General features: G+C 58.4%; 1 protein-coding gene across 1 annotated transcript; it reads right to left on the bottom strand.

Annotated features, from left to right (window-relative positions):
• Window positions 1-7970: 7970 nt before the first annotated feature.
• Window positions 7971-9275, bottom strand: GJC2 (gap junction protein gamma 2). Its single transcript, XM_061188554.1, has one exon. The coding sequence runs from the start codon at window positions 9258-9260 to the stop codon at window positions 7971-7973; it is 1290 nt and encodes a 429-aa protein (XP_061044537.1). The 5' UTR covers window positions 9261-9275.
• Between the last annotated feature and the right edge of the window lie 6921 nt (window positions 9276-16196).

Below are 16196 nucleotides of genomic sequence, written 5' to 3'. Positions count from 1 at the left end.
GGGCGGAGGTGGGGGAGGGGGATGGAGGCGGTGCGGGCGGGCCCCAAAACAGCCCCTGGCGGCGAGCGGGCGAAGCGTGCGCGGGGGCGGCGTGTGCGCGAGCATGCGCGGGCTGGTGCCACAGCAATCCCAGGAGGCGGGCGAGCGTTGCTTGCTTGAGTGGCCAGGGTGAGGGTGGGCGGACCTTGCGCGGGTGCGAGGCCTCGGCCTGTCAGTCCCCGGCACACCTATCCTGAGCTGGCTTCTGCTCCTGCAGTTGGACTCCTCCTCGGGTCTCTGAGAAGTTTCTGCTTGCTTTATAGTGGTGAGGCGCTCATAACCTAAACTTTACCATCTTAACCATTTTTAGGTGCACATTTCAGGAGCATTAAGCGCGTTCACACTCTTTTGCAGCCATCCCCATCATCCAGAACTTTCTCATCTTCCCATACGGAAACTCCACCCCCATCAAACGCAGATCCCTATGTACCTCCCCAGCCCCTGGGAACCCCATTCCACTCTGTCTCTATGAACCTGACTCCTCTGGGAAACTCATAGAAGTGGAGTCATGCAGTATTTGTCCTTTTGTGACTGGCTCGTGTCTACCAGGTTCCACCATGATGTAGCATGTGTCATCGTTTTTAAGGGCTGAATGATATTCCATTGTATGTATATACCATATTTGGATTATCCATTCACCCACTGATGGACAGTTGTGTTGCTTCCACCCATTGGCTGTTTTGAATAATGCTGCTATGAAGACGGGTGTACAACTTTGCTTTCAGTTCCTTTGTAGAACAGACACTCCTGTGTATCCTATACTCTCACACTACCCTTCACTTCTGATCACTAAATGTGTGTGGGGGGGGGTTCCCCCACACCACACAATTCTCTGACACCAGATAGGTGTCTTACAATTTAACTCAATTTTTAATCCATCTACCTGGAGATAGCATGAGATCCCATAAGACTGCCACACACACTCATACACTCACACTCTCCCCCCCCACCACCACTTCAGATGCAAGTCGAAGTCCAGGTTGTCACCTGTGCTTCTGACCAACCAGCTATAGATCAGAGGTTCCAACAGCCCTCTCCTTGGGTTCAATTAATTTATTAGAGTGGCTCACAGAACTCAGAGAAAACATTTTACCTACCAGATTACTGATTTGTTATAAAAGGATATAACTCAGGAACAGCCAGATGGAAGAGAGCAAAGAGCAAGGTATGTGGGAAGGGGTATGGAGCATCCGTGCCCTCTGAGCACACCGCACTCTCCCCAAATCTCCATGTGTTCCCCAACCCAGAAGCTCTCCAAACCCAGTCCTTTTGGGATTTTACGGAGGCTTCGTTACCTAGATGTGATTGATTAAATTATTGGCCATTGGCTGTTGATTCAACCTCCAGCCCATCACTCCTCCCCAGAGGTCAAGGGGTGGGGCTGAAAGCTCTAACCCTCTAATCACACGGTTGTTTCTGGCAACCAGCCCCCATCCTTAGGGGCTTTTCAAAAGTCACCTCATTAACATAAACTGGTTGACCAGAACTCCCTAGGGTTTTCCAGGCTCTTGGTCCCCTCCCAGTCGGCTTCCTGGTTGTGAGCAGCCAGGCCTGGAATGCATTTCCACTGGCCTTTCATGGAAAAGGTCTTCCTCTGTTGGGCCTGTGTTCCTAGGGTGACCCAGCACCTCCCTGCCAGCCCTGTGAGGTCAGGGAGGAAACCATTCGAGGACAACATGGGGTGGGGGGGTGCATTCCTCCAGCCTCACATCAGCCCATCCCTTGGCCAGCAGAAAACCTGCTTCCCACCAGCACAGCCTGTGGGAAGGGCCAGCAGGCTGACCCAGGGCCACCCGGAACCTTACCTGATGTTCCCAGTCCAGTGCCAAGCCCAGCCCACTTGGTCCAGCAGGGCCGCTGCTGCCACCTGGGGCTGTTTAAATGCAGATTAACTCAAATGAAGTCAAATGAAACTTTTAGCTCCTTACTGAATGGGCCACACTGAAATGTCCAGAGCCACACTCAGCTGGTGGCTGCCTCTTGAACAGAGCAGACAACACCTCCCACCATTCTAGAGTCTGCCAACCAGCACTGCTTCAGGCTCCCTCCTCCAGGAAGGCTTCCCAGATCTCTGCACCAGCCTGGCCAGCCCGACAGCAGGGACCCCTGCATGTGGGCATGGCCTGGCTACTGCTCCTTCTCAGGTCCTCTCACTGCAGCTTCTCACGCCTACAGGTCTAGGTGGAGGGAACTGTGGACTGGCCTCAGGATGCTCCCAAGGAACCCCACTCATTGGCCTGGGTCCAGCTGGGGGCATAGGTTGCTGCTGGATCCCATGTGCATCTCCTCCCTCTGAGGCCATGGGCCCTGAAGCTGTCGGGAGGGGTGGGGATCTGAGAGCTGGAAAATCAGCAGACATGGGGGTCCCAGACCCTGTTTCCCAGCTGCTGCCAGGCCAGGGGTTGTTTCCTGTTATTCTCTCCTCATGGCCTCCTCCCTTCCCAAAGCCAGAAGAAGGAAGCTGCCCCCATTCTGGGCACCCCCCTCCCTGAAGCCCTCCACGATCTCCCTGAGCAGCCGGCGAGTTGGCTCCAGCCATGGAAACGGATGAGAATGAGACAAGGCCATTCTGTGTGATCCTTCTCCAGCCACTCCCCTGGCCTGGCCCTGCCCCTATACAGACCTAGGTGGGCCCCACACAGCCCGAGGACCCCACCAGGCAGTGAAGCAGGGATGGGGAGGCCGGGGCTCAACCCACCAGCCTGCTCCAGAGCACAGAAGATGGGGGGCGAGGGTCGATGGCTTTGCACCCCAGTTCAGCTCTCCAGCCTCATGGCCATACAGGCACTGAGAGGATTTTTTTAAGTAGTTAAGTGAGCATTAAGTGCCAAGTTTAGTGGTTGGGTTCCACCTCTGAGAGTTAACAGACTTGAGCATATTAGATACTATGTCATAGGTGGGAGATGGATACCCCGTTAGGGTATCGGGGCTCAGGCATGAGATCATGGTTATGGTGGTTCAGAACATCAAGAAATTGGTGTTAGAGGTAGGAGCGTGTATGACACAGAGGTTGGCTCCCCTAGCCTGGGATGGCCAGTGACATCAGTTGGGAGGACATGACAGTAAATCCTAAGTCACTGAGGTGGATGGACCTAGAGTCTGTCGTACAGAGTGAAGTAAGTCAGAAAGAGAAAAAGAAATACTGTATGCTAACACATATATATGGAATCTAAGGAAAAAAAAAAAAGTCATGAAGAACCTAGGGGCAAGACGGGAATAAAGACACAGACCTACTAGAGAATGGACTTGAGGATACGGGGAGGGGGAAGGGTAAGCTGTGACAAAGTGAGAGAGTGGCATGGACATATATACACTACCAAACGTAAAATAGATAGCTAGTGAGAAGCAGCCTCATAGCACAGGGAAATCGGCTCGGTGCTTTGTGACCACCTAGAGGGGTGGGATAGGGAGGGTGGGAGGGAGGGAGACGCAAGAGGGAAGAGATATGGGGATATATGTATATGTATAACTGATTCACTTTGTTATAAAGCAGAAACTAACACACCATTGTAAAGCAAATATACTCCAATAAAGATGTTTAAAAAAATCCTAAGTCACCCCCATCAAAAGCTCACAAAACACATAGGACCCCAGTGGTGCATCCAGGCCCCTAAGTTCCTGAGACAGGAGGCTTATGCGTTAGGATCCCCTTCTGTGGTGACTGAGCTTTTAGTTAGGCATCTGCCTTCTAATATGGGTTGTATTGCATCCCCCCAAATTCACATTATGGAGCCCTAATGCCCAGGACCTCAGAATGGGGCTGTATTTGGAGATGGGGTCTTTAAAGAGGTGATTAAGGTCAAATGAGGTCACTGGGGTGGGCCCTAATCCAATAGGACTGGTTTCCTTATAAGAAGAGGAGATGAGGACACAGACTCACACAAAGGGAAGACCATGCGAGGACACAGGGAGAAGACAGCTGTCTACACACCAAGGAGAGTGGCCTCAGGTGCTGACACCTTGGTCTCGGACTTCCAGTTTCCAGTACTATGAGAAATAGATGTCTGTTGTTTGAGCCCCCAGTCTATGGTATTTGTTACACAGGCTGAGCTGACTGAGATACCTCCCAGAATAGAGCCTCCATTTGCAGTTTTCCTCACAGCTGGGATGCCCTTTTAACAACCTCTGGCTGATGGGATGTTGATTAGTTAGGGTTCTCCAGAGAAAGAGAACCAATTCGATAGAGATTTATTATAAGGAATTGGCTCACTCAACTATGGAGGCTGAGGAGTCCCAAGGTCTGCCATCTACAAGCTAGAGACTCAGGAGAGTTCTAGCCTGAGTCTGAGCCTGAAGACAGGAGACCAGTGTGCTTGCTCAAACTGTCAGGCCGGAGTTCTCTCTTCACCTTTTTGTTCTACTCAAGCCTTCACCTGACTGGCCAAGGCCCACCCGCACTGGGGAGGGCCATCTGCTTTACTCAGTGTGCAGATTCAGTGTGAATCTCATCCAGAATCAGCCTCATGGACACACACCTAGAATCATGCTTGTTCTGGGCACCCCAGGGCCCAGTCAAGCTGACCCATAAATGTAATCATCACTGGCAGTCTGGAGGGAGAATCACTTCTTCTTTGGGAACCTCAGTCTTTGTTCTTAAGGCCATCACCTGATTGGATGCGGGCAACCCACATTAGGGAGGATGGTCTGCTTTATCAAAGTCCACAGATTGTCAATGTTAATCTCATCTAAAAGCACACCTTCACCGCAACATCTAGATTGGTGTTGGACCAACCCACTGAGCATGGAGACTCACAGCTTGACCCACATCTGACTTCCATGTCACAGACATGCAGCAAATAGATTTCCCCAGGAGCCCCTGGGCAGTGTCCTGCTCCCATTGACCCAGCTGCCTCAAATTGTATCTAAACCAATTAGGAGTGGAGGGACTGAGATGATAGAAACTGGACAGGCTAAATAGTATGGGGCGAATTATGGACCGATATCAGAACTGTGGTAAAAGAAGGGGGCAGTGGCTGCAGAGGCCCCAAGATCACGTGCCCCTGTGTGTGTGGGCGGGAGGGGTACTGAAGGGCTTCACACGTGGCTAGGGGGGCCAGCGGACCAAGGCCAACAGAGACTCTCTGTTCCACATGCCCTTAAAATTTGACACTGGCCCATTGAGAGGGATCCTGCAGGCCTGTGACTGCTGTGATGTGACGAGATATGACTTTAGGGCTGGTGATAAGAGTCAGTTGGCCTTTGCTGGGTCCTCTTGGGCCGCCATGCTGCAAGGAGGTCCAAACCACATCGAAGGACCCCAGCATGAACCCCCAGCTCGGTGAGTGAGGAAATCGTTGAGCCAGCCCTGGCCCCACCAGACACTCCCAGGCTGCAACTACACCAGGAGCCCAACCCGAGTTACAGAGGGTGAGATCCTAATGTTACTTTGTTCAGGAAGGGCCCAGAGAATGAGGTCCTGACCCCTTGCACTTGACCTAAAGCTCCCTCTCTGTGGATGGGGAGAGGCTTCCCTGGACACTGTCACAGTGAAATCCAGAATGTTCTTCCCCAAACACAAACCTGCCCAGGGTCTCCCTGTCTGCTGGCTTAAGGCTTCTTTTCAGGCAGATGCTGAGGGCCCATGCCCCACCTTCCACCCCTTGTGGGACCCTGTCACCATCAAGTGTGCCTCATGGCCTTGAGATGTGGGAGCACTGACCATCAGAATCGAGGCCAACCTCTGGGCCCTGCTCGGAGTGGACACCTGCCTTCCTCACCAGCCCTCTCCAGCCACTAGGGTGGTTCTGAACCCTAAAGTCTCCCACTATTCCCCACCTGGAATGCCCACTTATCTCCCTGAGGTCCTGATGTCCTCCAGGCCCTCTACTGGCTGCAGGAGGCTGCTCTCAGGGACACGGGAGGCAGGGAGGCTATGGAGGGGCCGTGGCAAGGGTGTCAGCCAACAATAGTGCCTTGCAGATGTCCTTCACCAGTTCTGCCGCTCACTGCACCCAGTCACACTGATGGGAGCCAGGCATGGCTGGACAGCATGTTCCCCACCACAGAAACCCAGTATTCCTCATGACGACACTGCCAGGAGCACAGCCCCAAATGCAGGGATGCCAGTTCCATGGACTTTCCTCTCTTGGAGAGGCGAGTGGTGAGTTCCTGCTCTGGATCTGGATTGGCTTTCCTTCTGAGGCTCTGCTTCCAGCATTGACATCTGGGACTTCATGGGGGTAAGGCTTACCTGGGGGCAAGGCTCACCTTGGGGTGGGGCTCACCTGGAACCCGGGATCAGCCAGTCAGACCCCACAAAGGAAAGGGACTCAGCCTGCATTTGGCATCTGACCAGAGGCAGGCTGGGTTGGGGTTCACCCAGGCTTGGGGCTTGGCCCTGGGCCCCCAGGGAGGGTTTGCAATCTGGGAGAAGCTCTCAGGGCCTGCCTTGGGCCTGAGGGAAGCTGGGAGACAGCAGGGTGACTGAAGTCTAGACCAAGGTGGCTCCTTGATGGCAGCAGCTGTTTTCCCAACTCTGCTCACCTTTGCTCCCCACCAAAGCTACCACTGCAGGCTTTGGCCAGCATCTGGATAATGCCAGGGCCTGAGACAGGACTGCCCCTCTGTCCTTTGAGGTACCACCTTGGGTTCTAAGCATGCAGGCCTGGCTGTTCTTTGTTCTCATTCAGCCATATCCCTCCCCTCTGGGCCGAGCCTGTTGCCTAGCACAGAGTGGCACCAGAGTGTCTCCAAGGAGCTGCAGGGGCTCATCCTGGGCCTTGCTCCCCGGATGGTCCCTGCAAAGTGGTTTCCTCTCCCAGCCATCCTAGAGCTGAGCCATGTGTCCCCAGAGGCCAGCGATGGACACGTACACACATGCATATATGTGTACTCACACATATGTACACACACCACACTCCCACATACATACACAAGCACACACACACGTTCATGCGGACATTCATACACATACACATGTGGTTGTAAACAAAAGTTAGTTTTATTTCACTCCCTTTGGAGGCTGTGTCTGAATTGGAGAGGGGGCTGGAGGGACGAGGCTGTGGCGGGAGCCTCAGAGTGCCTTCCCCTAGCATGGGCAAAGCCATAGCCCCTCACCACCATCCTGTTGGTCTGAGTGGCAAGGGGGGCCGATGTCTTTTCAGAACTTCAAGTATGTCCCAGAGGAAGGGGCCACGCCAGGCCAGCACAGGAGCTGGAGAGGGCATGGTCCCATCTACCCCGGGGTCCATGTGGGGCCTGAGCCCCAGATCTGTCTGGGCAGGGAACAGGAAGCAGGGTGCAGGTCCACCTGGCACTCGAGGCAGCTCATGCTTGGGGCCTAGTGGGGGTGAGGCAGGAGGTGGTACAGACCAGGGCTGGGCGCAAGGGCCTCTGCCCACTGTGGTCTCTGTTTTCCCTTCTGTACAAGGAAGACCTGGCATTGCTTTCAGCTCTGCAAGAACCAGAACCTGGGCTAGAAGAGTGTGGGTGCTAGGAAAAGAGCCCCATTTGCTGGGCAGGGAGTGAGGACAAGCACAGTACTCCCCAAGACCCAGGCCAAGCACCCCTGGGCGGTCATACATGGGCTACTGCAGGGAAAGCGGGGCAGGAGGGGGTGGAGCTCTCTCCTGGAGGGCGGCCTTGTCCTGAGGTGGCCAGCTGGGTGGCTCTGGGAGGGCGGAAATGCCCCAGCCACAGTCCCACCTACCCATCAGGGCTTATGGATCAGAGCTGGGGACCATTCGTGATTCCCAGGCCTACCTTCCCCACCCTATCCTGGATGAAGATGGGGCTCAGGCAGGGAGGGGCAGTGATGCAGAGCAGGCTGGTGCCCTCCGCCCCCTCCCGAGGGGGAGAGCAGCCACCTGAGGGGGAGGAGGAGGGCAGGTTGTGCTCTGCCCCTTAGGCGGTGTCCAGCCCCTAGACTTCCTCCAGAGCCCTCCACCTCGGCCCTGGTGAGGAGGGAGGAGGGACAGCAGCCAAGGCAGGCCTCAGATCCACACGGTGGTCTTACCCTCCCTGCTGCTGCTCCCACTGCCCTTCTCAGAGCCCAACCTGGGTTTGGCCCCTGGCCGGCCCTGGCCCCCGGCAGTGCCCCCCGACGTGGCACTGCCCGACCCGGAGGCAGGGGCGCCGGCCCTCGGGGGCCCCCGGGCGGTTGCTGGAAGGCCAGGGCCTGGTGGGCTGTCGAGGTCCCCAAGCGACCGCTGGTCCTGCAGCGCCTGCAGTGCCAGGTTGGCCAGGTCCTGATCGTGGGTGCGTGCGCGCTCAGCCGCGCGCACCACCAGGCTGTAGTCTGGCGGGCAGGCCAGGCCCGAAGGCGCGGCGGGGAGAGCACAGGGCTGCTGGCGAGGCATAGGGCCAGGGGTGGTGGGCAGGGGGCGGCGGCTGCGCACAGCGTCTTGCGCGCTGCCCAGGCCCAGGTGCGCCATCTCACAGAGGTTGAGCACCAGGCAGAGGCAGCTGACCACGTACATGACCAGCAGGAAGACCGTCTTCTCAGTGGGTCGCGACACGAAGCAGTCGACCACGTGCGGGCAGGGCTGGCGGCTGCACGCGAAGAAGGGCCGCACCTCGAAACCATACAGCAGGTACTGGCCCACCAGGAAGGCCACCTCGAAGGCGGCCCGCGCCACCAGCTGGGCGACGTACACACGCATTAGGCCCTCGCGCTGGATGCGCCGCCGCCCGTCATGCTGACCTGCCGGGCCTGGGACCCCAGTCGCCTTTGGGTCCCCTCCTGCGCCCTTGGCTGCACCCGCGTCCTCAGCCTCATCATCTTCGCCCAGGCCCTCGGCCGCCCCCGGCTCCTCGTCCTCTTCACCCAGGCCCAGCATGGGCTCCTCTTCGCCCAGGTCTGCAGGCTCGGGCCAGCCCGGGTGGGGCGGTGGGGGCAACGGCAGGGGTGCGCGGGGCACAAGGCGGCCTGGTCGGCGGCGAGAGGCGCGGCGGCGCTCGTCCTGTGAGGCGCGGGCCAGGCGGTGCACGGCATAGCCCAGGTACATTACGGAGGGCGTGGAGATGACCACAATCTGGAAAACCCAGAAGCGCACGTGGGACAGGGGTGCAAAGGCGTCGTAGCAGACGTTGTCGCAGCCCGGCTGCCGCGTGTTGCACGTGAACTTGGTCTGCTCGTCGGAGTAGATGGACTCACCGCCTACTGCCGTGAGCACGATGCGGAAGACCACCAGCACCGTGAGCCATACCTTGCCCACGAACGTGGAGTGGTTGTGGATCTCTTCCAGCAGCCGCGTCAGGAAGCTCCAGCTCATGTTGGTCATAGGGGCGGGGGATGGGACCTGCAGGCCATGAGCAGGAGCTCAACCTGGGGCGAGGGTAATGGGGGCAAGGGCTGGTGGGTTGGGAGGGTGTAGAGTGGCACCTGGTCCAGGAGCGCCGCCCTCACCCAGGGTCCTGACCCTGCCCTAGGAGGGATCAGCAAGAGACCGGGGCCTCTGCAGCCAGAGGATAGACCCTACAAGGACAGACGAGGGGTCGCCTTCTCTGGCTGAGCACATGCCCTGGCTCCCCCCAAAACCTGACTCTAGGTCCCTGTGGCCTGGAGCAGGGCCAGCCCTCCTGCCCTCCCCCAGCTCTCTAGGAAAGCCCGGCACCGTGCAAGGTATGCCCCTTACCCAGCCTCTGGGGACCTCACCCCAGGCCCTGAGAGCCACAGGGAGTCCACTGGGTGAGCTGCCTTCGTAGGGCCAACCAGAAAACGGACCAGCCTCACTCAGAGTCTGGGCCTCACCTCAGATGCCTGCTCCCACCTTGCAGCACCCAGGTTGCTGGATTCCTATTTCCAGCATGCCAGGGGCCCACCAGGGGCTGGGCCTGCAGCCTGCCTGGCCCCCCAGCTCCTCAGCCACTCCAGTCCCCCATCAGCTCACAGTTCTCCAGGCCCCTAGACCCAGTGGCCCTCAGCCCCCAGCCTCCTAGTCTAGCCTCCTCATCATCCCCTAATCCCATCCATCCCCAGACCCAACGGCTCTGTCAGCCTCCAGCCCCTGTAGCCCCCAGCCCCATCAGTTCCAGACTCCCCAACAGTGGGCCCCCCCTTCCTCCACATCCTGAACAGGGGCTCTGGTCCCTCTGTCTCCACAAAGGACCACTGCCATGCTCCTTTGCGCCCCCCCACCCCCGCCACTGGTCCAGCTGTACCAGGGGCTGAGGCCTACCCTCCAGGCTGCTCCTCCCTCTTGTTCTAGCACTCCCATGTCCTCTGCACATCCTGGCTGGGGGGTGGGGTGAGCCCAGGTGTCTGTTCAGGGTGGCACCACATGCAGCGAGGCCCACAGACACTGTAAGGCACACACACAACCACACTCGGGCACCTGTGACACTCGGAGACAGCCTTGTGGCCACTTACCACGTCCCAGATCAGTGCTCCTTCTAGATCAGCTACCCCTGAGTGAGCCTGTACCTAGAAGAGGCTCAGTGGGCAGGACCACACACCTCTGTACCCCTGCACCTCTAGGGAGGGGGCTGCAGCCTCCTAATGCCCACCCTCCCTCCTCCACACCAGTACCTGCTCCTGGGTAGTTTGGAGGCAGGAGACCCTTGAGTACCTGATGCTTTTGGCCCCCTCCTTCTGGAACAGGCCTGGGAGGCAGCGTGGGCAGGTGTGGAATGGAACAACAGGGGCATTCAGGGCTCCGGGCCCTCTTTATGGAGCTGGGGCCTCTCCCGGGGCAGGGGGTGGGGGCAGGAAGAGGGGGCAGCCGGGGTTCCTGGGGAAGTGACCCTATTTCCTCACATCTGTGTGCAGCGCCCCTCTCATAGCCACACACATGCAAACACTCACAAGTGCACATGCAAATATGTTCACTCAGACACATGTGCATACATATGTATACACACACTCACATGTGCAATGCACTCATGCACAGGCACACACATTTACAGGTACACAGACTGGCACATGCCCAGCCCTTCAGGGCCGTCTTTGATATACCTCTGCCTCACGGAGGAATGAGCATGAGGGTCTTGATGTCCTCAGCTTTAACTTCAGCTCTCTTTCAGGACCTGTCCCCAACCCTGACCTCAACAGTCCCACATCCCGGGAGGCTGAGGCCTATAGTGCCACCATGCAGGAACCCAGAAAAGGGATGGCAGAGCAGCCCCGACTTCTCTCCCCTCCAAGATGGAGCCCAGTGGAGAAATGGGAGGGAGGGTGGGGGTGCCAGGGCAGTCCTGACCCCTTCTGTGTGGTATTTAACAACTGGCCCTCGGTGGAAAAGCCTTGGTGTAGTGTTTGCTGATTCCCGTGGCGTAAATGCTCCCACCAGGCCCATGACCAGCTCGAGGAGACACGCACGGGGGCGGGGAGTGGGGGGTGGGGGCAGGGATCTTGAGACCAGCTCTAGCATGGCACTGGGTGGACCCTGCCCTGGGGTGTGAAGGATGGCACTTTGCCCTGGGGGGCTGACCTGGGTGCAGTCAGAGCCGCCCCAGAGATGAGTCGTGTGGAGAAAAGAGGGTGCAGGCCCTGCAGGCTGTCAGCCGAAGGGGACAGCCTGGGCAGCAGGAAGGATGAGCAAACCTCCTCTCTTCCTACCCCAATGCCAGTGGGGGAGCTCAGGCACCCTCTGGGTGTGGAGCAGAGGCTCTGGCTCTCCAGACCCAAGGGCCCATGCCTGCGTGCTGCGTACACGTGTGTTCAGGGCCTGTGTCACACACGCAGTCACGGCGAGGTCATTCCATGGTCAGGGGGCTGATGCTGACCAGCTGTGGCCTGGAGGAGCCCAGGCCCTCAGTGCCATGCGCAGGGGTCCCCCAGATCCAAACTTCTGGTGCCATCTGCTGGATCGGCACGTGGATGCCAGCAGGCACAGCAAACCCCAGAAGACCAGACCCCAAAATTTCCCTCCAAAGCGGCTTCCTCTCAGATGGGCTTATCCTGGACGGCTCTCTGCCCAGCACCCCCTCCGCTTCATCAGCAAAAACCCTGAACCGGACTCCGCCGGGTCCTGCTGCTCCCTGGGCCTGCCTCGCTTCCGCCGAGCACCTTAGGAAGCCCATCGACCTGTGCTCCTGAGACTCCCCCCGACTTTGCAGTAAAATGCCAAGTGCACCTGGTCCCAACGCACCAGCACCCGCATTCCGCTCCCACATAGGCGGAAACCACCCCTGCTGGGGCTTCTGCTACGCCACAGTCCCATGTGCGTCCACTCCCCGCCCACACTCCCGCTCCACCCCACCCCACGCTGAGCCCTGCCCCCTCGTCCTGTCTCTCCACCCGATTGCCTCTGAGGCCAGCCCACCACCCTGCTATTATAGATTGGTTTATAGATTGTTGACCAAGGTAGAAAATGTATGAGACCCCACTGATGCAAATGATACAATAACTAACTAAATGGGGGAGAAGGGAATTCTGAATAATTCATGTAGTCACTGTGACCTCAAGGAGGGTGCTCTTCCAGAGAGCACAGCAAGGAGGGAGGGAGGAGTACAACCTGACAGACATCATCTCAGGCAGGTGGCCGAGGTCCCCACCTGCAGGGAGGAGCCAAGTTGAGAGCACAGACCTTGCTGCCCCGGAGGCTTCTTCCCAAACCCTCACCCCAGGCGATCAAGTTCCAGGAGGGCCTTTTACAAACTACCTGACCTTCAAAATGCCAAGGGCATCAGTAACTAGGGAAGTCTGAGGGAGTCACCCCCAAGAGGGACCAAGGAGACACGAGGACAGTCACCCCTCCCCTTGGGGACCTTGGGACAGCAAAAGGTCACATTGAAAAGTGAGGAATCTTTGGCTTATGGCAATGTATCAATATTGGTGCACCAGTTGTGACAAGCACGTCACTGCAGAACTGGGTTTGGGGGCAAATGAGAACTCTCGCTGGTCTCTTTATAGCTTCTCTGTAAATCACAGGTGTTGTAAAATAAAAAACCTTATTTAAAATGGTTTCCTACTCCATCACTTCAAGTTCCCTCTCCCTGTCTTGTCCCATCTGGAACGTATTTCTCTGTGTCTGGAGGCTTCAAGCACAGAGCTGGGAGTTTTGCTCGTGACCCGTCCTGGGGCTGTGGGGTGCAAGAAGGACCCCAACACAGAGATGGGGCAGTGGGAGGCAAAGGCCAGGCCCATGGCTGCCCAGTGCTGACGGGAGGCAGCCAGTGGGAGCTTGGCTCTGGGCTGGGCCAGCAGGAGAGGAGGGTACGTGAGGGGGTGCTGGCCCCTCAGGGAACAAGGCCCTGGCATTTGCTGGGACCTTTGTTCAGAGGGAATCTCACCCAAAGCTACATGTTAGAGCAAGTGCGGGTGGGGGCCACTCAAGTGGGATCCAGGACGAGGTTTGGGGAGAAGGGGCCCAGGGGCACCTGGGTGTCAAGGTCTGGGAGGGGGCAGGCCTGGGGGTGTTCACTAAAGGGTGTGGGGTCGGGGGAGGGAGGGGTGACTGGTCAGGGTGCAGGGCACACACGGGGGATCCCCATGAAGTGGGCTGGGGTCATCTTCACCAAGAGTTGCCCAAGGAGGCACCCTATTGGGAGGAGGGTGGTAGGCAGGCACCACGGGCTCCAGTGGGCATCAGGATGACCTGTGCTGGGGTGAGCTGGGCCCTGCACACCTGGTTCTGGCACCAATGGAGTGGCTCCTGCAGGGGTGGGCAGCTGGGCTCTCCCTGCTTCAAGCCCCTTTCACCCCTGGGTCTGAACAAAGGTCCTGGGCTTGGGCAGGGGGTGGTCAGAGGCTGAGAACCAGAGATGCCCAGTGCCTCCTCCTGTAGTACAGTGAGGTCAGGGCCTGCCCAGCCATTTCCTTCCCATCCCTGGCCCAGCTTCCTCCCATGTGCCCCCTCTCATGGTGGGTGGACTTCCTTTGGCTGAGGCGGGGCTGCCTGGCTGCCCCCACCCCACCCCCCCGGAGTGGAGTGCTCAGCTCACCAAGAGGACTGGTGGAACCCTTCCCTGGGAACCTGGGCATCTCAGGCAACCTCTTCCCCTTCCTGAGGACTCAGATTCCTGCATGCACCTGGCACTGGGTGGTCCCTCCTCTACATATGAGTACCTACAAGTAGCCCAAGGCGAACTCAGCCTTGGGAGACCTGAGGCCTTAGATCAGGGACCAGGGGCTGCTCCTGCAATCCACCCATCTTCCAGGCTAAGGTCCACCTCCTGCTGCTTGCCCACCCACCCACTGAAGTGCCCTGTGGGGGACAGTTCTTACTCAAGAGAGTGGGGCTGCAGCACTTGCCTTGCTCAGGCCCCAGTGCTGTATGCCAGAAGAAATCTGATTTCTCTCCACCTCCACTAGCCCCCAGGCCTCCCAATGGTGGCCTCCCTCACAGCCTGGCCTTAGGATGCCCACGAAGTCTCCCCTTTGTCAGTTTTGTAGTGGTTCTGTGGGTTGTCTTCCATGTCCCTCTCTCCCTGTGCCCCTGTCCTGGATGCCCCAGTTGTGTCCTGCCTGAACCCCCTGGCCACTGAGAGGTGTGCACCCGCCCCCAACCCAGGTGCCCAAAACCCAGACCCCAGGCCTGGGGACCCTCTGCCACATCCATCCGCCCCCAGCAACTCCAGTGCACACCACAGCCTCCCACACAGTGTAGACACCAGCTAGTGGCCAGGTTCCCTTCCCAGTCCCCTACCCCCATTTCCCCTCCTGCAGGCACTCCAAGGTGGGGACACAGGCCCCACTGGGTTGGGTCCCAGGGAGCCTGGGGCTCTCAGCACAAAACCCATATCCTCACAGGTCCTCAGGAACTTCCTGACCTGCTCCTGCCCACCTCAGAACTGACCATGTCTGGACTCCCTCCCTCTAACAAATGCATACCCACATACTTATACACGCATTTGCACGCCCACACACTTCATCCTCACGCTCAGGCACACACACGCACTGCTTTCTGCCTTGTACCGCTCCAATGGACTTCCTCTGGGAAGCTCCCTCCACAGCCAAGAGTGAGGTGTCCCCACTGCATGCTCAGTGCCCCCAATCACACAAACGCTCAGCAAATGCCAGTGGGATGATTCAATGCCTGAGGCAATGGAGCCCTGCCTGGAAGCTCTGGGGAGGGTTGGTGTAAACCTGAGGTGGGAGGCCCCTGCTCCCTCCCAGGGTCTCTGGAGGTGCAGGTGCCTGGGCTGGTAACTGTTTCCCATGGTGACCTTTGGACATGGCACTCTGGGTCTGTGGAGGAACGAGGGGGCCCCCTCTCTGCTCTGCTCCAGCCTGGAATCCAGGAAGTGAGGGGCCTCCTGCAGGAGTGGAGGGTGTGGTGGGGACAGGCCTGGGGAGTGAGTCATGGTGGCACAGCCTGGACTGCTCCTGCAGCCAGGCCAGGAACTGCTGCTACAGGGAGGCCTGGGCCGTAGAACCCTGGGCTTTGGCAGGAGGAGGTGTCAGGAGGAGCAAGGGTGTGAGGCTGAACCAGGACCCCTGCCCAAGCTCAGTGCCCCCTCAAGGACCTCCCCAGACATTGCTGGCCAAGGGCAGGATGCTGTGCCCCTCGGACCCCATGGGGTGCCCACATTTTCAACCCCTCCTTCAACCCTCCACCCTGATGCGGCCCAAAACGCCGCGTTAAAGCCACTGCAGGCTCTGCCCCCACAGTGTGTGGCAGTGTCACTCTTTCTCTGCCCTGCATACCCCCTTCCTGCCCTGAACACCTGTTGTGTCCACCTGCTCCTCCAACAGCCGAGCATACCACAGGACTAGCTGCCGCCCCTCAGCCGTGCTGCCCCTTGTCGGGACCCCAGCTCAGTCCCGCTCCCCATTCTTGTCCAGCCACCCTGCACGCAATCCGCATCCAGACAACACACATCTGTGGTGCAATGGGTGCCGCTCCTGGAGAACAGGAGTCTGTTCTGCTCTGCTAACCTCCAGGACCCAGGTCTGAGGACTCAGGACCTAGCAGGCGGCCACAAGGGTTTAGGAGGTGCCCCCGACCACATAAAGGCTAAACCAAGAGCAGTGTGGACAGCAGGCAGGTGTACCAACTACCGCTTGTCTGCCCATGTGGAAGAGGTGGGGCTCCCCAACCTCCCCCCAGGGCTGAATAGCCCAAGGCCCCAGCCTCTGGATACACTGCAGCTGCCTAGCTGGCAGGGACTGGCCAGTCCCACATGGCCTGAGGGGTCCCAGCTGCCCGGGGTCCCACCCCCTTCCCCCCTTGCTCATCAGCTGGCCTGAGCAGCTTCTGGGGGAGGGGGAGGGGCAGACTTCTGCCTCTACCTCCTCCTACCCTTGAGTCTTACTGCAGCTGAATCACCACCCA

This window comes from Eubalaena glacialis, chromosome 4 (genome assembly GCF_028564815.1).
Source record: "Eubalaena glacialis isolate mEubGla1 chromosome 4, mEubGla1.1.hap2.+ XY, whole genome shotgun sequence".
NCBI classification, from domain to species: Eukaryota; Metazoa; Chordata; class Mammalia; order Artiodactyla; family Balaenidae; genus Eubalaena; species Eubalaena glacialis.
The sequence above is the reverse complement of the archived record's forward strand: the minus strand, read 5'-3'. Positions and strand labels throughout refer to the sequence as shown.